The sequence below is a fragment of the Geotrypetes seraphini genome, chromosome 7, assembly GCF_902459505.1.
Source record: "Geotrypetes seraphini chromosome 7, aGeoSer1.1, whole genome shotgun sequence".
Classification (NCBI taxonomy): Eukaryota; Metazoa; Chordata; class Amphibia; order Gymnophiona; family Dermophiidae; genus Geotrypetes; species Geotrypetes seraphini.
Window position 1 is genome coordinate 134299655 of NC_047090.1, and position 27843 is coordinate 134327497.

General features: G+C 41.8%; 1 protein-coding gene across 3 annotated transcripts in view; it reads right to left on the bottom strand.

Annotated features, from left to right (window-relative positions):
• MAP4K5 (mitogen-activated protein kinase kinase kinase kinase 5) overlaps positions 1-27843 on the bottom strand; it is a 293565-nt gene that overhangs the window by 139411 nt on the left and 126311 nt on the right. For 2 of the 3 annotated variants that reach the window (XM_033950938.1, XM_033950937.1), the window contains exons 1-4: positions 21681-21720; positions 19661-19733; positions 3587-3718; positions 2325-2387 (exon numbers count right to left, since the gene is read on the bottom strand). The exons of the other annotated variant lie outside the window; for it this stretch is intronic. In XM_033950938.1, coding sequence (XP_033806829.1) covers positions 2325-2387; positions 3587-3718; positions 19661-19733; positions 21681-21705 — 293 coding nt within the window. In that variant the 5' untranslated portion in view covers positions 21706-21720. Of the gene's footprint in view, positions 1-2324; positions 2388-3586; positions 3719-19660; positions 19734-21680; positions 21721-27843 lie in introns of those variants that run through there. 3 annotated transcript variants of the gene reach the window in all.

Consider the following 27843-nt stretch of genomic DNA (forward strand, 5'->3'; position numbering starts at 1 on the left):
TACAGTAAAGATGTACGCAGAATTGAATCGGTTCAGCGGACGGCCACCAGGATGATCTTGGGGCTCAAGGGTCTCTCGTACGAAGAGAGACTGAACAAATTGCAGCTCTACACTCTCGAGGAACGTAGGGAGAGGGGAGACATGATCGAAACATTTAAGTACCTCACGGGACGGTCGAAGTGGAAGATGATATTTTCTTTCTCAAGGGACCCTCGGCCACAAGAGGGCACCCGCTCAAACTCAGGGGCGGAAAATTTCATGGCGACACCAGAAAGTATTTCTTCACAGAGAGAGTGGTTGATCATTGGAACAAGCTTCCAGTGCAGGTGATCGAGGCAGACAGCGTGCCAGACTTTAAGAATAAATGGGATACCCGTGTGGGATCCCTACGAGGGTCAAGATAAGGAAATTGGGTCATTAGGGCATAGACAGGGGGTGGGTAAGCAGAGTGGGCAGACTTGATGGGCTGAGGCTGTAGCTTTAACCACTGTGCCACACTCTCCCCTCCCCCCCCAGTAATTTGGGGGCCAAATGATAACTATGAATCAATGATTATACCTAAATATGAAAACCTTTGAACTCACGACTGTTACTGCTACAAAAAGGGCAGTAAAGACTTATACAATAAAGACTGATTACAACATCTTTCTTTCAACTATGATTATTGAGCAAGCTTAAGGGAATGGTGCCAGCATCAGACTTTTGGATAGTAATGCAGAGCCTGGTGTTGACTAAAATTGATTACTGTAATTCACTTATTTGGGGATGGCACCTACTAAACTTTAGGCTCTGCAGAATACCCAGAATCATAGAGGTTCTGAAATTTGTTCACATTACACCAATATTAAAGAAACTTCATATAAAATTTAGAGTAATATTTAGAGTTATTGATTCATCAGCAAATTTACACCAGGGTGCCAACATATTTTTCTACTATCGTAACCCCCCTCCCTCTTTTATTAAGCTGCGCCAGAGGTTTTTAGTGCAGGCCGGCAAGGTAAGTACTTGGAAACTCATAGGACTTCTATGAGTATCGGAGCATTTACCACGCCATCATGCGCTAAAAACCTCTTTTCTTTTTTTTAAAATTCATTTTTAAAACTTCAATTATGCACAAGAGATGATAAATTTACATATAATATTAACATTACAGTACAATAAACTTAATAGAATAAAGACAAGACTTATTCCCCTCCCATTTTCCAATTAACCAACACCTCATAAAAATAAACAACCTATCTATACCTCTTAATCAATGCCAAAACATATTCCCCTCCCTAAAAACCTAAAAATCTGAGAATCTCGGAGAGAGGCGGAAGTCAAAAGGCCTTGAGCATGCACAGATGCTCAAGGCCCAGTTGGAGGAGAGGCACGATCTTCGTGCACTGGCATCTCCTGTGGGTTGGTGCTGCGTGCCGGTGCGACATTGGGGGGTAAGCTTTCAGTTTGGGCGGGGGATGCCAGTTCAGGCAGGGGGGGGGGGAGGTGGACGTTCACGAGTAGGCGATGCCAGTTCACAAGGGGGGGGGGCGTTTGCGAGCTGGGGAGATGTGGAAGCACACCAGTGGCCTCGGGGGTGGGGGGTCTTTTGGGGATGTGATGGGGTGGGATGGAGCAGCGCGCCGGTGGCCGGGGGGGATGGGAAGTGGAACGAATCAAGCAAGTTTCCCTTAGTTTCTATGGGGCCAGCGGAGCACAAGCGCCAGACTGACAGCAACCATTCAGGATGTGCCGTGCGTTCACGCAGGAGCGCACTTGTACGCCACTGGCCAGACATACTGGTAATCAGTAGGCAGTCGTCCAGCGAAGCACCAGCAACCACCACAATTAGGAAGTGTTGCAGGCCCAGGCATTAACGCGCTTCTGCGCTGCTGACCCTGACATCAGCAGACAGCTGTCTAGCGACCACCACAATTTAAAGGTACCGCCGGGGGGATGGGTGGTGGTATATTCACTTCATAAGACACACCACACCCTTATTTCCATCCACTTTTGGGGGGAAAAAGTGCATCTTATGCATCAAAAAATACGGTATATTATAAGTGCAAAATCTGCAACTATGTACCTACTCAGTTTGAAAACTGCCCACTACAATTGCATAGTAAAATCTTTAGCCAAACATGGTTCTCTAAATAACCAGATAACAGAAGATAAGAGAACAAGTCTACTGTCTTATATTCTAGATCACAGCTGATAAGCCTTTGCTGAAAAGGTAATTCTAATCTCACTTTCATCAGTGCATTCCATTATTCTACTCCTGGTTAATGCTTTTCTATTTTATAGTAATATGCTCCCCTTCCATCATGAAATGCAGACTGACTCACCATTTTGTCTTTTCCTTTAACTTTGGAGGTTGAAAATTACTTTTTGACATTAAGAACAAGGCCCTAAAAAATAAGACACATCATATGTAAACATCCTTCTTTCTAACAAATAAGTGTTATAATTATCTTAATATATTGCAATTAAAAATACAGCAACATGAAAAATTATATAGCATCTCCCCAAATTATCAAGCTAAAATACTACCAAGATGCTCAAGAAAACCATTAGGGTCAAATACCTACAAAAAGATGAACCAATCCAGGATCCAAAGTGCACATGACACTCAAATACGCAAGAGAAGTATCATCAGATAGCAGATAAATATTTTATCACAGATCTCTCTAGTAGGGCCAAAAAAAAAAGATGGGAGATCAAATAAGAGTGGCCTCAAATACTGTAACTTGCATCTTTACTCAAGGGCCAACCTATAAATTTTCATTCTGTGGTTCAGGCATTGTTGTTAACATGCTTTACCTTGGATTGACAAAACAGAAGTGTAAACCCTTACAGTTTTTAATGAATTCAGCTGTAAGTTTAATTGTGGTTATCCCTAGGATTGAACATAACTACTCCAGTTCTGAAGTCTTTACATTGGTTACCAGTACAGCAGAGGATATACTACAAGGTGTTGTCAGTTGTTCACAAAGTATTATATTCTTTTGTTCCTATTTGTTTTTAAAATTTGTGGGAGATTTATCAACCAGTAAGAAACTTGAGATCTGAGGGAGAGATGCAATTGATTAGTCTGAAAGAAGATGGGGTCCACTAAGTTAGATTAAATGGCTATTTTTTTCTATAGCTGGAAAAAATGTTGGAATTCACTTCCTGGATTATTGAGAGTATGTAGGGATCATGTGTCATTTAAGAAACTTTTAAAAATACAACTATTCATAGATGTTTATTTGTAAACCCAGTGGGATTTAATTCTCCAGGTCTGGGTGGTCTTCAATTTTAAGGAAAGATTAAGGTTAAGGAAGAATATTTGAATTTATCATAGTACCTTAAAATGCTCTACCAATTAGTAATTTTTACTATTTTTGTATGATTTGTTACATGTTGTTTTTACAATTGTGTATGTTTGATATGTACACTGCTTAGATTTAAGCAGTTTATAAATCTTAAATTAATAAATAAATCTACTAATAAAATCCTCTCTGCATTCTAATTTCGACATTCCACTGTTTATACCAGATGATATGGCCTTCCAATGTTGGCCTTTCTTCCAACAATATGAACAAAAACATGTGGGCAATCAACTTACCTCATAGGATGAAGATCAAACATAGGCGGCTGAAGCTCTGCAAGTTCAATTGCTGTAATACCCACTGCCCAGATATCACAAAGCTGGTTGTAGCCCCCATTCTTCTCTACTGCTGCCACTTCTGGGGCCATCCTTAAAATTCAAGAGAGAAGTTTTACATATATACCAAACACTGAAGCAAAGTCATATCTTTTCGAGGTTGATCCATTTTATTTCATTTGTGAACTGAATCAAATCCCACTGAACAATGCACTCAACTATCACAATATAAACAACCTCCAAAATAGGCAATAAATTTGAACCCATGTATGGCACACACATAAACCTAAAACATATACAGCAATCATTAAATGGGAAACACCTAATAATACTTGTCTATTACTCTAGGAACCACCACAACTCTCTCAAACTATCACCATTATCCTACAAATGAACCCCGTTTAGCATGTAGTCTTTCACAAGTCTAAGAAAGATGCAATGCGCTACTTAACAACAACATATTGTCACTAACATTGCTACCAGGCAATTTTTCAACATAAATCTTTTATTTAAAGATTAATTTTCCATTTTATCACATCAGACAAAATTGCTTAATTCTGAATTTGAACTATTTAGGCTATCACATGAGTTCAATTTGAACAATATGGAACAATAAAGCAAAGTTTCTATACAAAGACCACCAATTCATCAGGTTGTCAATCAACTGTAGATCAACCATTACTATCCAATCTCATGGCAGTGACCAAGAAAGTTAGGGAATTAACCTTTTGTTTAAGCATTTTAAAATCAATTTTAACATTTTATTAAAATTAAAACATTTCGCACAGAAAGATTGATTATTTAATTAATGCTTAAAAACAAAATTTTAAATCAAATAAACTATCAAAACAATCTCAAATCCTCATAATGAATCCAAGATTAACAATGAGTGACAAAAAAGGAACTAATAGAACATCTAGCAAATAAGGAAATAAAGGTGTCTGATGGCTGAATCCAGAAACATAGAAACATGACGGCAGATGGTCCATCTAGTCTGCCCATCCACAGTAACCATTATCTCTTTCTCTCTCAGAGATCCCATGTGCCTATCCCAGGCCCTCTTGAATTCAGACACAGTCTCTGTTTCCACCACCTCTTCCAGTTTTGCAGAGTTTCCTTTCAAATGAAAGAGACTCAACTCATGCACATTTATATTATGTAGGTATTTAAACGACTATCATATCTCCTCTGTCCTGCCTTTCCTCCAAAGTATACAGTTTGAGATCTTTAAGCCTTATCACGAAAACAACACACCATTTTAGCAGCCTTCCTCTGGACCGACTCCATCCTTTTCATATCTTTTTGAAGGTGTGGTCTCCAGAATTGTACACATTGAGGTCTCACCAGAGTCTTATAACAGAGGCAGCAAGACCTCCTTTTTCCTACTGGCCATACCTCTCCCTATGCAACCTAGCATCCTTCTAGTTTTCGCCGTTACCTTTTCAATCTGTTTGGCCACCTTAAGATCATCACATACAGTTACACGCAAGTCCCATTCTTCCATTGTGCATATAAGTTCTTCACCCCCTAAACGGTACTGTTCCCTCTGGTTTTTGCAGTCCAAATGCATGACCTTGCATTAAATTTTAGCTGCCAAATTTCAGACCATTCTTCAAGCTTCGCCAGATCTTTCTTCATGTTATTCACACCATCTATTGCAGATTTTGGTATCATCTGCAAAGAGGGGATGGGGAAGGGAAGGAATATGTAGAAGCTGATAAAGAGGAGGAATATGTAGAAGCCTATTTCATTTTATCTAACTTGTTGTTCCTTCCCTTTCAAGACGTTTCAACGTCAGAAAACTAGTAAGTTGAGACAGATCATAGAACACATATCTGTTAATACCATATCTAACAATGCATTTACACGGAAAACGAAGAAAAAAATACATCTCCTGAGTTACACCTGATTTCAACATGAGAAATTGGCGTCTAAGTTTTTGAGTTTCTTTACAAACATTCGGAAATATTTGTATTTTCAAGCCAAGAAATTCTTTATATATATTTTTAAAGCACATTTTCATTATCCAGTTTTTATCCGGCGATAATGCCACAGTTAACAAAAGAGTTGCTGGCCTAGCCCAACTCTTTATGTGAAGTCTCCAGGATCACAGTTAGATCTAAATGCGTTTCTTGGTGGTCCTGAGCTTGCTCATTTGCTTACTGTTCTTTCTCTTTAATAGGTAAATAGTACCCCTGTGTAAAGGGAGGATAGATTACTCAGGAATATTGAAGATATCAATAAAATATTTCTTCAACATCTCCCTAGGTGTTTGTTATATAGGGAAGTTCAGCAGGCATAGATTATTGGCTAGATAGTTACTCTCAGTTATCTCCATTTTTCTTCTTAAGTTTTGATTATCCTTATCATAGTTTCTTGAACTTGTTTTATCCCTGTCATATCTTTTTCAATTTTTCCTACATCAGTTTTTACCAGGGAGATTTATTGTTTAGTCTCTTAATTCTTGCTTATGAAGTTGTAATTTTTTTCTATGTCCTTAATCTGTAAAGTTAGAGTTTCCTAATTTGGCAACCAAATCCCAGATAGAATCCCGGGTAACTTTAGTCGGCTTTTCAGAAACAAAAGAAACTTTCATGCAGTGTTTGCTCACCTTCAATGTTTTCTTTCTGTTGGTCTTGCTTCTCTTCTGATGTTCTTCTCACCGTTGCTTCTACCTCTAGACTTAAAATGTCCATCAAGGAGTCTAAAGACTGGCTCCCAGAAGTTAAAGCCTCTCAGTCAAGGAGTGCTGCCACTTTGGACGCACTCCCTCCCCATTGTGAGCTAGCTCGCCGCTGCGGGGGAGGCGGGTTTCTATCGTCGGGGCTCAGAGTGGTTTCAAGCCCAATAACTTCTGGTTCGGCATTACTCCGTGCTGACAGGTTTAGCAGGCAATTCTCTGACGTGGCTGACTCCCTCTGAAGGCGGTTGAGAAACTGCTCAATGATAGTGAGAAGGGGATTTTCCGGGTGCCGCAAGGCTCCAGCAGTGCTCCTACCCCTTCTTTTCAGCATTGCAGAGGAAAAGAAAACTCAGGCAACGCACTCAAATGAGCAGGTAATCTCAGAGCGTCTTTCCAGTCACCAGACACTCAGCGCCATCTTGGATCTTTCTCTCACTTTCTCTTTTTTTTAGCATTTTGACTGGCTGAGTCCTAATGCTCTTTCACATAAGGGTTGCTTCTTTCTCCAGATATTCACTCCATTAGCTCTAAAATCATTTGTTCTGCTTTATTTTCACTAATAAAATGGAATCTATCCTATTAATGTCATGAACACAAAGCCACTTGATACATAAAATATGATGCAAAGAAAGAATTAGGGTTACAATTTACTCAAAATGCACCCAAATAAAATTTCAATAATTTTCAATCATTGCATTCATTTTAATTCAGTGTATTTTAAAGGTGTGCTGAGAAAGGGAGCACAAGAAGTAGTGGGGGAAGGGACTATGCAGATCAGCCTCTAGAACAACAATTTATTTATTAGAACTATTAACCATATACATAAAATCGTGCAAGCCTATTAAAGAGTCTTTTTTGTTGTGGAGAAAGGGAGCAATTACATGTGTTAAGAAACTCTGCAAGAAACTAGAACTCTGCAAGATGGTAGCATCAGCTTAAGCTCTGTGTAAGACTATCATAAAAAGTTCTTTTTTAAGACAGTCCATTACATCTTCGGTGGTATTTATTCCAGTGCCAAGCTCTGTGAATGAGAACTCGATGTGAATACTTCCAATGATCATCTGAAGGTGTGACTTTGCTTGTTAAATTTGAATAGTAAAGACAGATCAAAAGAGGCTTAGTGCTGACAGTGGCAGTTGGACTGTGAGTTAATTTTAAGAAGTAGTCAGCTCTAGGGGGCCTGATCGCCACGGAAAACACACAGATGGCGTAACGGCTCCTCTTGCACACGCCTAATTCAAATAAAACTGTGCTTTTATATTTGTTTTTTTTACACAGTCTATTATATTTTTGCTGCCAAAACCCTCAACTCATCTCAGACGAGTAACCCAGACACCCGATATCCCGGATGAAGGTGTCGCTCATATCCTGGGTCATGCCGAGGTCGCAAATGCACCAGTTGTACGGGACCTTCGCTTAAATCCCAGCGAAACCGGCACAAAATAAAAAAAAAATCGGCACAAACTAAAAAGAACAAAAAAGGAAAAGAAAACTTCTCCAGCGCTGCTCAGCAGTAAGAGGCCTGAGATCTCCAGACTCCTGATGTCCCGGATGAACGTTTTGTTCATGTCTTATGCCATGGCGGAATCGTAAGTGCGCCAGAGATGTGAGACCTTCACCTCCATGCCTCCTGGAATTTTAAACTCCGGCGAAACCGATACAAATTAAAAAAAAATAACAATACTTTGAACCAGCCTTGGTTACCAGAGATCTCTCTCCCCTGCAGGGAGCTGGCTGCATTCTTTTGAACCTGTATATCATAGGTATATTTGCGGCTGTGGGTAGAAGAGAGTGTGCCTAAGAATAAATCTTATTCAAACTATTTCTGACTCACCTACAGAGCTTTCTCGTATATGTGTAGCAGTTTTAAAGTACGCATCAGATAGGAATGCCGGTAAGATCGGCGAAAACACCTAAACATAAATCATCCTGCTCAGTGCTTAAAATGGCGACGTCACCGACTCCAACTCTAACCTCGGCACAATGGGGTGATTGGGCCCAAGAAATTTTGAAAATGGTCACCGCAGCCCTAGAAGATAAATTTCTTAAATTACAGTTGGCTGTAGACTGTATTAACGATCGTTTTGAAGCACATGCTGGGTGTATTGCAGCAGTGGAGCAAAGGGTGTCTGAAAATGAAGATGCAACATTGCAAGATCGCAAAAATGTGATTGCCTTGCAAAATCAAGTGGCAACATTGACAATACGTTTGGATGACCAAGAAAATCGTCAACGCCGCAATAATCTACGAGTTGTGGGGCTACCTAGTCTCCGTGTTGATCAAGATCTATACCATTTTTTTCAGATTTGGCTCCCAAAACAACTTGGCCTGGTGACCCCTGTGACTGGTTTTCTATGCGAGCGGGCACACCGCTTAGGCCAACGTATGGAGGATAACAACCGCTCGCGAACAGTAATTGCTAGATATATTAACTGGAAAGACAAAGAACTCATCATGCAAGCCTTTCGGAAACATGGTCGACTTGAATATGAAGGTCAAAAATTACTATTATTTAATGACTACTCCTTACATGTATCCACCCTTCGCAAGGCAATGGTGCCACTATGTTCCACGCTTCATCGTCGGGGAGTGAGGTTCGCACTTGTGTACCCGGCATCTTTACGCATATGGAGAGATGGGAAACCACATACATGCACAGACAAAGTAGCCGCACAACTATTTATAGACTCTATGTCTGAGACTATGATCAATAATACCCCAACGATTTAACTCTACTTGTCATCAGTCGTGCAGTTTTCTTTGAGGTCTCTGTCTGATCAAATCAATTCCAGTTTTGATATTTCAGATTGTGCCAATAAGCTCTTATCTCACTATACTATGTAATGAAATACATACTTTGTATAGTCTACTAAGTTAAGCACACTAATCTCACATTTTATATTACTGATTAGGTGTGGATTTTGTTAATTGCTTCACATGTGTTATTCTTCTGTGCTCATAGGAGCACCCTTAAAATATTTTAAGATATGCATAATATTATGGTTTACTTCTTTTCTAACCATATATTATGCTGATAATACTGATTTCTTCTTTCTTATTTTAATGCTCTTTCTATTTTTCTTCTTAGACAGGAGTGTCTACCTAACTTTACAAATATATCAGCTATTTTTTCTTGACCAAGGGGATATACTTTATATTTCACCACTGCATATCATATATTATGGCTGACCTACATGTCTTTTCTTTTAATGTGAATGGTCTGAATCATCCCATTAAAAGAAAAAAGATATCTAATTATGTGTTCAACAAACATCCAGCTATAATTTTCTTACAAGAAACCCACCTTCCACCCGCTGCTGCCACGAAATTCCAACTAAAGGGATATTCCGCTCATTTATACTCCCCTGCAACTCATCAAAAGAAAAATGGTGTTTCAATATTTCTTAAAGATAAACTCTCTCCCATTATTTATTCAATTAAAACAGACAAGGAGGGAAGATGGTGTCTGGTACATGCTGCGTTGCACTCAGTGGATTTTGTTCTTCTTAATATATATGGCCCGGTTAAAGATCACCCGGATTTTTTTTAGAGATATTCAGCTAGCGCTAATTGAATTCGGTTCTTGTTCTCTAATATTGGGAGGGGACTTTAATCAAATCCAAGACTTGTATATTGATAGATCTTCTTCTTGTAAACCTTCCAAATCAAAGTCTTTCACAGCTCTTCAGGCTCTAAATGATGCCTTCTCACTTGTAGATCCTTAGCGATTACTTCACCCAAAAGGTAGAGAATACTCACATTTTTCACCACCACACAATACTTACTCGAGAATTGATTTCTTTCTCATATCCTCTTCTCTCATTCAGGATCTTACCAATGCTATTATACATCCAATCTCTCTTACGGATCATGCTGCCATTTCTTTATATATTTCTATCTCGGCTCCACGTAAAGAATCTCCTTCTTGGAGACTGAACAACGCCCTACTTTTAGATGAAGAAACTGTTGAAAAAATTAATTCGTTCACAGTACAATTTTTTGAAAATAACTCTAAAGACCCTGAAGTTTGTCCTTCCATAGTCTGGGAAGCTTACAAAGCAACCCTTAGAGGTGAATTGATAAAAATTGCCTCTTGGAAAAAAAAACAGTCCATGATAAAGGAAAAAGAATTAGAAAACTCTATTAAAACATTAGAAATACAACATATGTCTAATCACTTACATGACCCAAATATTCTCCAAAATATCCAAAAACTTAAATATGAATATAATACCTTAGTTTCATGCACAGCCAGACGGGATATCTTCATCTCCAAATCTGGCCATTATATGGGAGATAATCTTATGGGTCGCCCCTTGGCCAGATACCTTAAAATTAAATCCAAAAGACTACATATCACATCTATCCAAAATTCATTAGGACAATTAGTCAAAACCAGATCTTTAATTTCTTCTCAATTTGAAAATTTTTATGCTTCATTATACCAATCTGAATTTGCGGCTTCTGAATCAAATATAGACTCCTTTCTTTCCTCCTTATCTCATCCGACCATATCGGACTCTCTTAAATTGGAACTAGATTCTCCGATAACCATAACAGAAATAGAAGCTGCCATATCTTCCCTACCGACTGGGAAAGCCCCTGGTCCGGACTGTTTCACTAACGAATTTTTTAAACAATTCCGAAACATTTTAGCTCCTCCTCTCCTTACATACTATGATTTCCTCCATTCCACTCCAGATAAACAATTTAATTTCACTGAAGCCACCATTGTAGTAATTTCTAAGCCTGACAGAGACGCCACTTTGGTCAAAAACTTCCTTCCTATCTCTCTCCTTAATTTAGATTACAAAATAATGGCAAAATTACTTGCATTAAGACTTACCAAAGTAATTCCACATCTTATACATAAGGATCAAACAGGGTTTATCAAACAAAGATATATAGGAGATAACCTGCGCCTCTTTCACCATATTAATGCTCACGCTAAAACTTTGACAGACCCAATAATAGGCCTAGCTATAGACGCTGAAAAAGCCTTTGATCGAGTGGAGTGGCCTTTTCTTTTCTGTGTCTTGAAATGGTATAACTTTGGCTCATTTTTCACGAAATGGATAGAAACATTATATCACTGTCCCACCGCTCGTATTCTAATTAACAATTCTCTATCCAATAAATTTCCCCTTCACAGAGGCACTAGACAGGGATGTCCTCTCTCACCACTACTGTTCAATTTAGTGTTGGAGCCTCTTCTCTCTGCTATTCGACAAAACCCCTTAATTAACGGTATTCCCTCCTCTGATCGAAACTTTAAATTAGCAGCCTATGCTGATGATGTCTTAATTTTTCTTAGGAACCCTCAATCTTCTCTTCCTCATCTTATACATATCATCAAACAATACTCCCGATTTTCCGGATATTCTGTCAATTGGGAGAAATCAGAAATCTTTCCTCTGAATAATAACATTCTTCAATCAGATTTGGCTAACTTTCCATTCACATGGTCTAATGAAGCTGTGAAATACTTGGGGATTTTAATACACAAGGATCCGGTCCTCGCTCAAGATCTTAATATATCTAAAATCAAAAATTTAATTCTTAACTCTACATCTCGGTGGTCTCCACTTTATTTGTCTTGGTGGGGTAGGATAGCATCCATCAAAATGACCCTAGCACCTCAAATTAATTACATTCTCTCTATGCTTCCTCTTTTATGCCAGAAATCATTTTTCCATTGGCTAAATAGGAAGCTATCTGAATTTATATGGAACAAGAAAAAACCTCGAATTGCTCTAGCCAAGCTGAAGGCCTCTAAAATTAACGGTGGTCTTAACTTCCCAGATTTCTATCATTATTATATTGCTTCATTAGCTAAATATGGAGTCTACTGGGTTAATGACTCCTTTTCTCAAGACCCTCCTACTTGGTTTGAAATGGAGTGTTTTCTATGCAAACCTCTACACATCTCCTGCTTACTAACGATATCAATACCTAGACATTTGAGAAAGTATTCTCTGTTGAATTCAACGCAGCATGCTCTCCATCATTTAGATAATATAGCTGAGATCTCAATTAGTGTAAGCCCACTCATGTCTCTTTGGAATAATCCCAAAATCCCAAACCATGGCATATCCCTTTCATGGAAACGGTGGCAGTGAGCAGGTATATGGTTTGCTCATCAATTGTCTACTCTCACTACGTCAATTCCTTTTGATATACTCTGCTCCACATACCTGTTGCCTTCCTCTGCCTATTCATAGTGGATCTCACTTATTGAAGTGCTGTCTTCTGTGCATATACGGTATGACTTCATGTCTTCCAAAAACACTATCTACCATTGGTCTTTATGGTCTCTATCAAAAGGAAAAGCTATATCTTTTTTCTATAATATTCTGAGAGATCATTTATTCACTTTTTCATATCAATCTATGAAACACTGGGATAATATACTCACCATTCCGCTATCTGACATTGATTGGGAACTCTTTTGGTCTTCAACAAACCACCCACTTCTATCTTCTAGAGTTTCACAATCAATGTTCTTTATTATGTGGAATGCAATATGGACCCCATTTCGCATGTGGAAAGCCAACTTAAAACTTGACTCTATTTGCTGGAACTGCTTGAAAGAGGAGGGAACTCTTTATCGTATGTTTTTTCATTGTACTTTAGTCCGCTCTTTTTGGACCCAAATTTGGAATACCATACAATCTATCACTAACTGCTCAGAAGAAATTTCTATGGACATTATAATCCTTCGATCTCAACATCCCTGCTTCGCGCAATCAAAATGTCCTCCTAAACTCATTGATACCATGATTGTGACTGCTCTCATGCACATTCTGAAAAATTGGAAATCATTTTCGTTATTAGATTATACGTTTTGGTGGAACTCACTATGTATGTATCATAGACTTGAATCATATGCATATGAGAGTAAAATCACACTCTGAATCTCCATGAATTTAAAAAGCAAGAAATCACCCTGGTCATTTTTAGATTCATATGTACGCTCTGCTTTGTAGACACTCCTGTCTTCCCTTCCTTTTCTCCACCTTTCCTCTTTCTTTCCTTTCTCTTTTTATTTTTACTCTGTCTTCTTTCATCTTTTTCTCATACAGTCTTCACAAACAACTCCATTACTCTGAGCTTTTCTTAATACTATGGTCCTTTATAATTAATTTTATATTTATAGATCATATATATATACAAAACGTTATCTTATTCTTATGTATTTGAATTGCTCCTTGTATTTTTCAAAATACTCAATAAAAATTTATTGAACTTAAAAAAAAACAAAAAAACACACACACTTTTTTAAATAATGCACGTTAAATGTTAAAATAGTGTATTTGCCCTTAATGCACTTTTTTTTTCCTCCCTTAGAGAATCAGGCTGTTAAAATGGAAACCAATACTTCTAGGAAACCTCTTAAACAGAAAGTTCAAAAAAATAAATAGAACATCTACCACCACTCCCCTCAAGCATCTCATGGGGATTACACTGGTATCTGGTGGACAGGCAGGTACAGTGCACAGTCACCCCAACTTCATCAGCTGCCTAGATTCAAAATGGCATCTTTTAATAGCTAGAAGGGTGACCAAGCAGGAGCAATTGGGGTTCACTACTGCCCATTAACTAGACACCAGGGAAACTCTGGTATATGTCAATGGGGGTGGGGTATCGAAGGGCAATGGATTTAACCTCACATTTGCCTGACTCAGGACCTACTATCTGTGTTACTGCATGCCAGTGTGGTTTTCAAGATCTCCACAATGAATATAGAAACATAGAAACATGACGGCAGATAAAAGGCCAAATGACCCATCCAGTCTGCTCATCCGCAGCAACCATTATCTCTTTCTCTCTCCGAAAGATCCCAAGTCCCAGGCCCTCTTAAATTCAGTCTCTATCTCCACCACCTCTTCCAGGAGAGTGTACCACACACCTACCACTCTTTCTGTAAAAAAGTATTTCCTTAGATTACTCCGGAGCCTATCACCTCTTATCATCACCCTATGTCTTCTCATTCCAGAGCTTCCTTTCAAATGAAAAAGACTCTACTCATGCGCATTTACATTATGTAAGTATTTAAACGTCTCTATATATCTCCTCTCTCCTGCCTTTCCTCCAAAGTATACAGATTGAGATCTTTAAGTCATATTCCTTATGATGAAGACCATGCACCATTTTAGTAGCCTTCCTCTGGACAGACTCCATCCTTTTTATATCTTTTTGACGGTGCAGCCTTCAGAATTGCACACAATATTCTAAATGAGGTCTCACCAAAGTCTTATACAGGGGTATCAATACCTCCTTTTTCCTACTAGCCATACCTCTCCCTATGCAACCTAGTATCCTTCTAGCTTTCACAGTCACCTTTTCAACCTGTTTGGCCACCTTAAGATCATCACATACAATCACACCCAAGTCCCGCTCTTCTGCCGTGCACATAAATTCTTCACCCCCTAAACTGTACCCTTCCCTTAGATTTTTGCAGCCCAAATGCATGACCTTGCATTTCTTAGCATTAAATTTTAGCTGCCAAATTTCAGACCATTCTTCAAGCTTCGCCAGGTCTTTCTTCATGTTATTCACACCATCTGGAGTATCTACTCTATTGCAGATTTTTGTATAATCCACACAGAGGCAAATCCTACCCGACAACCCTTCAGCAGTATTGTTTATAAAAATGTTAAAAAGAACAGGCCCAAGAACAGAACCTTGAGGCATACCACTGGTAACATCACTTTCCTCAAAGTGATCTCCAATGATCACTATCCTCTATCATCTTCCACTCAACCAGTTCTTGACCCAGCCTGTCACTTTGGGACCCATCCCAAGGGTACTCAGTTTATTTATTAGACGTCTGTGTGGAACACTGTCAAAGGTTTTGCTAAAATCTAAGTACACCACATCTAGTGAATACCCTCTATCCAATTCTCTGGTCACCCAGGCAAAGAAATTGATCAGATTTGTCTGACAAGACCTACCTCTAGTGAATCCATGTTAATTCTGATCCTGTAATCCACAGGATTCCAAAAACTTCACCATTCTCTGTTTTAAAAACGTTTCCATTAATTTACTTACCACAGAAGTCAAACTTAGCGGCCTGTAATTCCCTACTTCTTCCTTACTTCCACTTTTGTGGAGAGGGACCACATCCGCCTTTCTCCAGTCCTCCGGTACCACTCCTGACTCTAGAGAAGCATTGAAAAGGTCAGTCAGCGGAGACACCAGAACTTTCCTAAATTCCTTCAGCACCCTTGGATGTACACCATCCGGTCCCATCACTGTGTCTACCTTTATTTTAGCTAGCTTCTCACGAACACAACCCTCTAAAAATCAATTAGGGTCTTCCATCCCTATTCATGTTTGTCTTCTGCAGTCTTCTGCATGCCTCTATTGTTTGCAAATCTGTCTCAAACATATTCATTGTGGATATGCTGAAAACCTGACTGGCTTGGTGTATCCCAAGGACTTGGTTAAGAACTCATGGTCTAAATGAAAGACACACAAACAACATTCATCCCATCCTCAATTCAAATACTGTCACAAATACTGTCAATTTGAAAACTAAAAAAACTTCTTCTGGCACAAGGGATCCTCACCATGTATAAATGACATTAGGTCTGAACTATTTAGGCAGCCTTATTGAGTGATACATCCAAACTAATCCAGATATGGTTATAGAATCAACACCATCCAGAGAAAATATAGGATGTGTATGACAAGGCAGAGATGTTTATAAGTATTACTGCACTGTATGTTTTCTGGGAACTCATGCGAGCTCAATATAGGAGTCGTGGTCATATGAATTTGAAAAGTCACCAAGTCTGCATCCATGAGATTATGGAAGCACCCAATCATCCAAAGTACAGTCCCAAGGCCACCTCCATATGCCAGTCTCATATATGGGCCTGGAAGTAAAGGAGCTGCCAATACTAAGCAACAGCCAATACATAAGAACAGCCTTACTGGGTCAGACCAATGGTCTATCAAGACCAAGTAGTTCGTCCTCACGGTGGCCAATCCAGGTCACCAGGGCCGTACTGACCAACTTGAGGTCCAGGATCGGCCTCCAGTCCTGGCATTATTGTGATTTCTTAGAGGCCGAGGAGCGAGAGCCCAAGGTTTGCTGTCTTCTGCCTCCGCTGGACCTCTGACATGATCACTGAAAGGACCTCTGTGTTGCTTGGCCTACCTCATAAGGACAAAAATTCAAAAGTCTCAAAATTGCCCAGTCCCAGACCCCTAGCCACCCAGGATCTGCTGTATGGTAAGGCCCTGGGACAACGGACCATAACAGTTGCCATCAGGTCATCCAGACCCTTGCCAAATAGCATCTGCCCCTGAAAGGGGAGTTTGCTCAACATGCCTTTAGAGTCAGAATCTCCTGCCCACTGTAATCCAAAGCATCCATAGAGCAAAGGCTGACACCTTACTCATAAATCTAATATCATACAGAGTGTCCGCTATATAATTCACCCAGATAGGAGCATTTGGGGGATCCTCATTGTTCTCCAGAACAAAGGAAGTTGCAGATGCCATCTTAACTCTAGGGTCAAGGCTTCAAATTGTCTCTTGAGAATCAAGTCCACTTTACGATCGCAAGAATCCTTTAAAATCACACCTCCTTCACTGGGCAGGGATGTACATTTGGTGACCTGCACCGCAACTGAATCCACCTTCGACTGAATAAACAACTGCTGGAAATTTGAAGCCATCAGGTAAAGCTTGGCCATAGCCTTAGCCCCCACAGTTACCCCTCTGGAGACTCCCAGTGGTCTGTGACCAGCTTTCTGATGTCCGGATGTGAAGGAAAGCACGTGGTCGGAGCAACAGAGCTGCTCATAACTGAGCACCGAGACAAGGAAGCTGGAGGGATTTCCAGCATCAATTCTATCAGTAAGGCAGAAATAATACCCAAGCGCGCAGAGGCCCTGAAGACAGCACTACTCTCATGCAAAGAGCAAGACTCTGCCAGCAACAAACAGTGGTATGGAACTGGACTTTCAATCCTCCCAGTCTATGTCAGACTGAACCTCTGAATCCAAGCCTGTGTCCTCGTCTGGCTGGGGCGCATGCTAAGAACTGCCCTATGCCACCACCTCTGGGGTTCTGCAAGCAGACACAGAGTACCTTGGCAGGTCAAATAGGCATTTCATATGAGGCTCACAAAATCCGAGGTAAAACCTTGAACTGGGGATCTTGAGGACTCCAGCAGAGATCCCCTGCCAGTCCTCCAGGGCTCTGTGGCCCCCCATTAATCTGCGATTGGCCAATGCACCTTCAGAGGGCTCTGGAAAGGGTCTCCTCCCCTGGGAGTATGCTTCCTACAGATCCTTAGCCCTGGAGAACTCGGAGGAGGCAGAGCTTGAGGCTCTCACCCCTCCCTCATGCACTCTACTGCACGTGGGACATGGACACTCCTAAGCTGGCCACCATCCAGCACAAACCTGGCATGATATAAGGGTAGGAAGGCCTGAGGGTCCATCTCTGTTGATTTTAAGCAAAATTGAGGGGTTTATGGCAGAAAAAGGCTTTAGAAAAAAAAAAAAAAGATTGTTTAAAATTCAAGATGGCTGCCACCAACAAAATTGCATCAAAAGTAGCCCGTGGAGACTTCCCTGAAAGACAAAAACACAGGGTAAAGGGTTTTAGAGCAGAGAAACCTAGGCTCTGGGTACAGAAACCTTCAAATTTGACTTTTGAAGATCGATCCCTCCCTCCGATTTTCCCCATAGAATATAACAGCCTTACTCCCTGTGTCATGTGGCGCTTGCCTGCTTCAGCATAGGAATTCAGCTGAAACAAACGGAGAAGAAATTTGCCCAGCAAATTCACTGGACGAACCTGGTATTCAGGTTATCAGTCACACAGAGGTCAGACTGAGCCTCAACCCCCCAAAAGACTCATCGCGAAAGAGGGGAGTACCATTCAGCTGGCTATTAAACCCCTTTCATTTTGATAGTTTCAGAAGCTGCCACTCTGTATCGGCTCATATCTTACTCAACACATTTTTTCAAGAATTACAGTACAAAGGCTCTAAATATATGTGATACAGATTGCTTTATAAAGATTCAGACTCCTGAGGCAGGCCAAGTGGCCGAAACATACGTGTTGAGTCTCAATCATAATAAAGAAATTGAGCATCACAGGTCATCTTTTCTGTTTTTCTTGTGTGCTATTAAACCCGGCCAAGACGAAATGGAGCCAAACAGGCTGCACTCAAGCTTCTGATAAAACAGGAATGTGAATAGCTATGCAGGGGACAGCCCCCGAGCTCAAAAAATAAAAAAGGAGGCTGGCTAGCTAGGGGCCCCCAGAGGCTGATCCTGCTAACAGCAAACTTCATCAGTATTAGATAATGACATGGTGGCAGGTAGCTGTGGGTAACCCGCCGAAATAGAGGGGGGGGGGAAGTGCTCACTGCGGGCATGGGGACAAGGCCATCCACCGCCTTGTAGAGTGAATAGCCTTGTCCCTGTAGTTAAGGGAGGGAAGGCGCACGGTCACTGATCGCGCGCAGCCCCCCCCCCCCGACCACCTCTCCCTCCCTCCCTCCCTCCGGCTAAATCTATCTTCCTCCCTCCCTCCCTCCCCCTTACCTTTGTGGCGCTTTAGTAAAGAAACTTACTGAAGCTGGCGAAGCCTGCCTGCCTGCAGTCGCGTGTGTGTAGGTGGAAGCTTCTCCTCTGATGCAACTTCCACCCACACACACGCGACTACCGGTACAGACAGGCAGTCTCCGCCGGCTTCAGTAAGTTTCTTTACTAACGCACCGCGATGGTAAGGGGGAGGGAGGGAGATTCTCAGGCTGCTGAAGTGCAGTGAGGTGGCGAGAGGGAAGGATGGATGCTGCGGGGACGGAGAGGTGAAGGGGACATCGGGGACAGAGCAGTGAAGGGGACGTCGGGGACAGGGCGGTAAAGGGGACAGTGGTCCGTTGACGGGGCAGTGACGGGGACAGATTTTTTCCCCGTGTCATTCTCTAGTCAGCATCTTTTCCCAGGCAGAGGTCCCAATAAGTGGAACTCTGGGCACCGAGCCTCCAATCGAACACTTAGAAAAAAATGCCCAAAAATAAAACGCAGAGCAGAAAAACTGAGGAGGCAGAAGCAGCTCCTTAGGAAGGAGGTGGAGTTGAAAAAATGATTGACAGTTTTCTGCAAGCAATTTGTTGGTTCAGATACAAAATCTTGCAGTTCAAGACCACTAGACACACTGCACTAGATTTAAAGTTATTTTGCCACCAGCCATTCTCAACCCCTTATATATAATGTATTTCCAATATTCTGTTGTGTTGAAAAGAATAAAATGCTATATTTATTGTTCAATAAATATTTTAGCAAACCTGATATCAAGAACAAAGTAAATTCTTCATTACCAGTAAGGGGTACCGATGAAAGATTTTCTCTTTGCGATTGTTGCTGTTATTTTTGCTGCTACTCCAAAATCAGCTGAAAAAGATATAAGATGAATACATTTGAATTAATATAATGTCTAACAGTGAACCTACTTAAAAGGAAAATATAAAATAAGGCAATGTCAATTAAGCATACAGTCACAATCTAAATTACAGTTCCTTAAATGCCTTCTGAAATTTTATTTTCAGAAAATGAATAGCATTCCTATCATGAGGGCTTATAAATGAGTAAGGACCATAGATCAGGGGTATCAAACTCATAAGGGACCAAAATCTAACACATAGGCTAAGTCACGGGCCAAATTTTTTAATAAGATACTTAGGGGGTCCTTTTATTAAGGTACGCTAACAGATTTAGTGTGCGCTAAATGCGCACCTTAATAAAATGACCCCTTAGTCTTAGTAGGAGTATAGGGTAACAACCTCTCCAACCCCACGCCGGCTCTTTGATGTAAACAAAATAAATAAATACTTTTCCTTTCTTTTAGGTCCTAGTTCACGGTTGCTAACATCAGCTCTGGCAGGATACACATTTCAAATCCGACATATTGCAATCACAAAACAGAAACTAAAATTATTTTTTCTACCTTTTGTTGTCTGGTCATTATTCCAGTCATGTTGGTCCCAGGCTTTCTCAACTACCCTTTTATCCAGCATCTCTCCCTCCTTCCCCACCACCCCAGGATCCACCAGCTCTCCCTTTCTCTTCCCTCCTATCCAGTATCTCTATCCTCCCCTCCACACCATCCCTTGTGTCCAACTTCTCTCCCTTTCTGTTCCTTCCCTGCCTCCATCCCATTGTCCACCATCTCTCTCCCTCTCCTCTGTTTTAGACCCATTAGTTCTTCCCCTCACTCTCCCCCCCAACCCACCATAGAGAGATTAAATGCAATAGCAGTTCTTTGCAATAACCTCACACTGCAAAAATGATTCTAGGATAATGCTGTCAGGACCTGCATCGTGCACACGTCACTCAAGCCTACAGTAGTGCTCAAGCTGGAGTGAGTCCTCATAGCTGTTCCGTGTCACCGTGGAAAGCTTGAGCTGCCAGGACTCCTGTCGTCTCCCAACGACAGCTGAACCAATTACGTTCTACCAGCAGCTGCACCCCTAGTCCTCCGAAACCTGAGACTTGGTTTTCAACCTCCGCAGCATGTTCCCTCTGCCGTGATCCTGCCCTACCTCTGACGTATGGGCCCACGGCAGAGGGAACATGCTGCGGAGGTCGAAAGCCTAGTTCATCCTACACTTTTTTGAATTCCGTCACCATTTTCTTCTCCACCACTTCGCTTGGGAAGGCATTCCCGGCATCACCCACCCTCTCCATGAAATAGAGTTTCCTGACATTACTCCTAAGTCTACCACCCGCAACCTCAAAAAATGTCCTCTAGTTTTATCATTTTTCCTTCTCTGGAAAGTATTTAAATATCTGATCATATCTCCTATGTTCCTCTTCTCCTCTAAAGTATACATATCCAGGTCTTCCATTCTCTTTTTGTACATCTTTTGGCACAAGTCCCATACCATTTTCATTGCCTTCCTCTGGACTGCTTCAAGTATTTTTACATCCTGACCTCCAAAACTAAACACAATACTCCAAGTGAGGCATCACCAACAACTTGTACAGGGGCATCAACACCTGCTGGTTATGCCTCTATCTATACAGCCTAGCATCAATCTGGCTACAGCCACTGCTTTGTCACAGTTTTTTCATCTTCAGGTCATCAGACATTATCACCCCAAGGTTCCTCCCCTTGTCTGCCTCTCACCTTCTAGTACATATGGCTCTCTTGAATTTCTACTCCCCAAGTGCATCACTCTGCATTTCTTTTCATTGAATTTTAATTGCCAAACATGAGACCATTATTCTAATTTGCAAATCCTTTTTCACTCCCTCTGGAATGTCCACAAAAAAAGCAAACTATCATCTAACCCTTCGATAATGAACCAGCATTGACCCTTGAGGCACTAGACTACTCACCTTCCTTCTTTCTAGTGAATTCCATGAGCCATCATCTGGCATCTGTCTGTCAACCATTTTCTAATCCAGTTCATCACTTTGGGTCCTAACATCAGCCAGTCGAGTTTATTCAAGAATCTCCTATAAGGAACGTGTCAAAGGCTTTGCTGAAATCTGAGTAGGTTACATCTAGTGCATGTCCTCAATCCAATTCTCTGGTTGCCCAGTCAAAGAATTCAATCTGATTCATTTGGTAGTGATTATCATACAATATGGTTTGATATAAAAGCTAAAGTGAACTGTGGACACAAAACTCAAAATCCTGGATTTCAAGTTTATTAGGATTTTATATACTGCCTATCAAGGTTATCTAAGCCAGTGTTCTTCAACCACCGGCCCAAGGACCAGTGCCGGTCCACAGAAATTTCCTGCCGGTCCACAGGGCCAGCACTTGCATCAGGCCCAAAACAGTGTTCTTCAACCGCTGGTCCACGGTGCAATCGATGCAGCGTTATCTTCGAGCCAGCACCCTCTTCCTAACTGATTCAGTGCACAAAGCCACGGGCAGTGGCTCCTACGGGCATCCTGCGCCTGAACCGGAAGCTTTTTCTCTGACGTTGCAACATCAGAGGGAAGGCTTCCAGATGAGGTACGGGACGTGCAAGGTGCAATTAGTACTATTATGGGGGTGGGGTCTAGGGTGGAGATTGGGTAGAGATGGGCGGGGTCTGGCCCACGACTTAGCCCAGTGTTCTTCAACCGCCGGTCCACGGACCGATGCCAGTCCACAGAATAATTATTTTATTTCTGCCGGTCCATAGGTATAAAAAGGTTGAAAAACACTGATCTAAGTGGTTTTACAATCAGGTACTCAAGCATTTTCCCTGTCTGTCCCGGTGGGCTCACAATCTATCTAATGTGCCTGGGGCTATGGAGGATTAAGTGACTTGCCCAGGGTCACAAGGAGCAGTGCGGGATTTGAACCTACAACCCCAGCGTGCTGAGGCTGTAGCTTCAACCACCGCGCCACACACTCCTCCATTTCAAGAATGCTGGATTTCAGCAAACAGAGAATTTCTGAAGGAAGAACCAATGGGATGGGAGGATATAAGTGAAATGGGAAGACAGTGGTCCAAGCTGAAAGTAGCTACAAAACTGGCAACTAATCTCTATGAAAAGAAAGATTAGGTTCTTGCCTTCTTCTTTCTAGTAGGCAGACACTCCATTCCTGAACATGTGGGTAGTCAATCCCTTCTGGTGAGAATTTTTGTAGGGAGTTTCATTAGCATTCTTTTGCTCCGCCTCCCATCCATTTGTTCTGTCCTCCAATTTCTCAGTTCATACCAAAGCAGATAGAAATGTGAAACATGACGGCAGATAAAGGCCAAATGATCAGCCCTGGAGAGGAAATAGAATAGGTAACACTCCCCAAAAGACATGTCTGTTCTGCTCATATCATTAAAACATATAGCAGATAAACTGAACCATACATAACAAGGTGAAAAACAAACAAGTCCTCTGTCCTTGTCAAGGCTCGACAAAGGAAAGAAACAAGATATCAAGATTCCCCGGCACCTCTGAAGCAGTAAGCAGACAAATGAACATCTGATAAGAGACTCCATTCCTGAAACCCATCCTATGTACCAGAAAGAAGATTATCGAGGGTAAGAACTTAAACTTTGCTTCTAATGCAACAGGCACTCCATTCCTGAATGTGTGGGGTATATCAAAGCAGTCTCCCAAGTTTAGGGTGGGACAGATGAGCCTTCTGTCAGAACTGAAGATACAAATGCAGAATTCTATTTGCCTGCCACGTCCACCCTGTAAAACGTCATGAACATATGGAGAGAAGACCAAGTGGCAGCCCTACATATTTCTTCTGGGGATACCACTGAAGATTCCACTCATGAGGAAGCTATGCTTCTAGTAGAGTGCGCCTTTATGGATTTAGGCGGATGTTTTCCACTTCTAACCTAGGCTGAAGAAATGGCCATATGGATTTATCTTGAAACAGTCATTTTCGAGGTTGGTTGACTTCAATGGCCAGCTCCAGCCAATATGATTAGACAATCAAAATTCATTTGTAACTTCCAGGTACCACAGTAAGAATCTGTGCACATCCAACAATTTCAATACTCGATCATTCTTGATCTCAAAGGAATGAAAGCAGGCATGCGGACTTCTTGACAAATGAAAAAGCTGCAAACTGCTTTCAGTAAGGAAGATGGGACTGTTTTATCAGAATTTCGGATTCAAGCATGATCTCTGAAGGACAAAAACACTCATTGGGCTGGAGGTAATCACTACTAAAAACACAGTCTTGATGGTGAGATCCATTAGGGAAGCTTGCTCCAGAGGTTTTATAAGGTGCTCTTGCTAGCGCCCGGAGGACCGGATTAAAATTCCATGTTGGAAAAGGCTGCCGCACCAGAGGATGGAGGTATAATGCGCCCTTTAAAAAACCTGGCCACATCTGTTTGGGTGGCTACGATGCTCTTATTAAGTCTAGGCCCAAAACAGGAGAGCCCCACAATCTCAACTTTTAGGGAGCCAACTACTAGCCCTTTCACAGAACTTCCTGCAGGAAGGCAAGTACCACAGAGATCGGTTGCTGAGCTTGGGTCCTCACTCCTCTGAGCACACCACGTTTGCAAGCACTTCAAGGCTTTGGCATATGTTGCTATAGTCACCTTCTTCCTACATCTTAGAAGGGTGGAGACCACACCCATCAATAGCCTTTACTATGCTAGCGCCATGTGCTCACAAGCCATGTCGTAAGACCAAAGCGTTTTGGATCCTGCAGGGCAAATGGACCCTGCATGAGCAAGCAAGGGATTAACAGGGAAGTTTGAGACTTTGATCCATTTGCAGACAAACCAAGTCTGCATACCATGGTCGTCTCAGCCAGACTGGTGCTACTAGAATTGCTGGTCCCTGGTGCACCATGATCCTGTGCAAGATTTGGCCTATCATGGGCCACAGAAGAAAGGCATAAAGAAGACCTGCCTTTGGCCGGGGTTGCACCAGGATGTCCAGGCCTTCACTTTCTGGCTCGTGTCTTTGTCTGAAAAACCAAACCACCTTTTTGTTGGCTGCCAATGCTATCAGATCAAATGTCGGGCGCTCCCACCGATTCATAATACAGGTAAAGGCTTCCTGAGACAATGACCACTTTTCCGGCTGAGGAAATCCACTTGCATACTTGGCTGCTCCTATCACATGCGCTGCAGAGAGCACCAGAAAATGGGGTCTCCATCCATTGAAACAGCATCTGGACTTCCAAGAGTAGAGAAGCACTTTTGGGGCCCACCTGGCGATTGAGAGGTTACCACCATTGCATTGTCGAGAAAGCTTGTACTGCTTTGTTCTGCAATGCAGTCCCAATTCCTGAAGCGCCAGGTGGATGGCTCGAAGTTCCAAGTGGTTGACTGAGCACTTCCTCTGGGAAGGGAGCAGCATTTCTGAACTGGAAGCCCCTCGCAAAATGTCCCCCAGCTGTATAGGCAGGTGTCCGTCATCAGAGTCATCCATGAAGAGATGCAAAGGGGAACTACTCTGGTGAGAGACTAGGGTTTCAACCACCAGGCTAGACTCTGACAAGCTTCCACTGTCCAAGGACGCCTCTGGTGAAGCGTGGCTCTCTGTGGGCACCATCAGGAGAGGAACGCATCCTGGAGTGGACAAAGTGTGCCATCGCTCTGGGGATTATGTCCTTGGTTGTAACCATTGATCCTAGCACCTGCAAAATAATACCAGGCTGCTGAAGCAGACTCTTTCTAAACTACTATATTGGATGCAAAAGCTTCTCTCTGCAGGCTTCTGGAAGGAACACTGTCTTCCCTTGTGTTGAACCAGACTCCCAGAAACTCCAAAAACTGCTTCGGCTCAGATGGATTTTCTGAAAGTTGATCACCCAGCCCATCTTCTGCAGCAGTTGAATCACTCTGTGAACCTACTAGTTTTGCCTTCGGATTTGGACTGAGCTCTTATAAGCCAATTGTGAAAAACTGCAGGAGGACCTTAGAAACTGGAAGACTGGATGTCCAAACGGCAGATGAAATTTAATAAGAACAAATGCAAAGTGACTGTGGATTTGTGTTTTTGTATTGTGTTTTTTTTTTAATTTTTGCTTTTTGGATTTTTGATTGATTGGGGAGCACTAAGCACTTTTGGACTTAAAGCAAGAGCCCAGGACATAAACAACTATTTCCAGCAGATGATAAGTACTCCTCCATTCTAATTTATTGTTTTCTATTTATTATATTTATTGGTAGGGAGGGAGGAGTGCAATGATGTATTCAAGCCTGAGCTGATAGTCCTGTGCTCTTATACCTTGAAGTTCATTTTTGGCTTTCACTGAGTACTATTTATTTAATTAATTATATTATTTATTGAATTTAAATTATTAGAAATTCTCTTTTTTGAAGAAGTTGGAACAAATGTAAAGTAAAGCACATTGAGAAGAATAATCCCAAATCATAGTTGCCGGATGCTAGGGTCCATCTCGGGGGTCAGCGTGTTATAGTAACATAGCAACATAGTAGATGACGGCAGATAAAGACCCGAATGGTCCATCCAGTCTGCCCAACCTGTTTCAATTTAAAATTTTTATTTTATTTTTTTTAATTTTTCTTCTTAGCTATTTCTGGGCAAGAATCCAAAGCTTTACTCGGTACTGTGCTTGGGTTCCAACTGCCAAAATCTCTGTTAAGACTTACTCCAGCCCATCTACACCCTCCCAGCCATTGAAAACCTCCCCTGCCCATCCTTCACCAAACGGCCATACACCGACACAGACCGTGCAAGTCTGCCCAGTAACTGGCCTAGTTCAATATTTAATATTATTTTCTGATTCTAAATCTTCTGTGTTCATCCCACGCTTCTTTGAACTCAGTCTACAGTTTTACTCTCCACCACCTCTCTCGGGAACGCATTCCAGGCATCCACTACCCTCTCCGTAAAGTAGAATTTCCTAACATTGCCCCTGAATCTACCACCCCTCAACCTCAAACCATGTCCTCTGGTTTTACCATTTTCCTTTCTCTGGAAAAGATTTTGTTCTACGTTAATGCCCTTCAAGTATTTGAACGTCTGAATCATATCTCCCCTGTCTCTCCTTTCCTCTAGGGTATACATATTCAGGGCTTCCAGTCTCTCCTCATACATCTTCTGGCACAAGCCTCCTATCATTTTCGTCGCCCTCCTCTGGATCGCCTCAAGTCTTCTTACGTCTTTCGCCAGATACGGTCTCCAAAACTGAACACAATACTCCAAGTGGGGCCTCACCAATGACCTGTACAGGGGCATCAACACCTTCTTCCTTCTACTGACTACGCCTCTCTTATACAGCCCAGCATCCTTCTGGCAGCAGCCACTGCCTTGTCACACTGTTTTTTTCGCCTTTAGATCTTCGGACACTATCACCCCAAGGTCCCTCTCCCCGTCCGTTATCGTGGATAATACGCTGAAACCTTCCACCCAATGTGCGGCAGCAGCCAATAAAGCAAACAAGATGCTAGGAATTATTAGAAAAGGGATAGTAAAGAAGACTAAGAATGTTATAATGCCTCTGTATCACTCAATAGTACAACCTCACCTGGAGTATTGCATTTCAGTTCTGGTCTCCTTATCTTAAAAAAGATATAGTGGCACTAGAAAAGGTTCAAAGAAGAGTGACCAAGATGATAAAGGGGATGTTACTTCCTCTTGTATGATGGATTTGCATGCCCATTCTGCACAGGTGTGCTGCAACAACCACAATTACACCTTGGTGAAGGTCTGTGGTGCCATGGCCAGCCCAAAAGGCAAGGCCACAAACTGGAAGTGTTGCTCCAGTACATGGAATCGCAAAAACTTCCTGTGTTCTAGAAAAATAGTAACCAGGGAGGTTGCAAATTGTCCTGGTGCCACTGACACAATCATAGACTTCATTGTCTCATAAACATGGTATCTTGAGGGTCGCATTCACTGCACTGAGGTCTAGAATCAGCCTCCAGTCTTCTGACCCTCTCTTTGCACTATGAGTAACTGCCTGAGCCCATGTCTTCCTCTGGTACAAGCTCTATGGCTTCTAGATCCAGCAACCTTTGCACTGTTGCTCTGACTTTGACTGCTTATTCCCACCTATGGAGAATCTCGGAGGGGATGAAAAATTGAGCTTGTATCCCTCCCGTATAATGTCCAG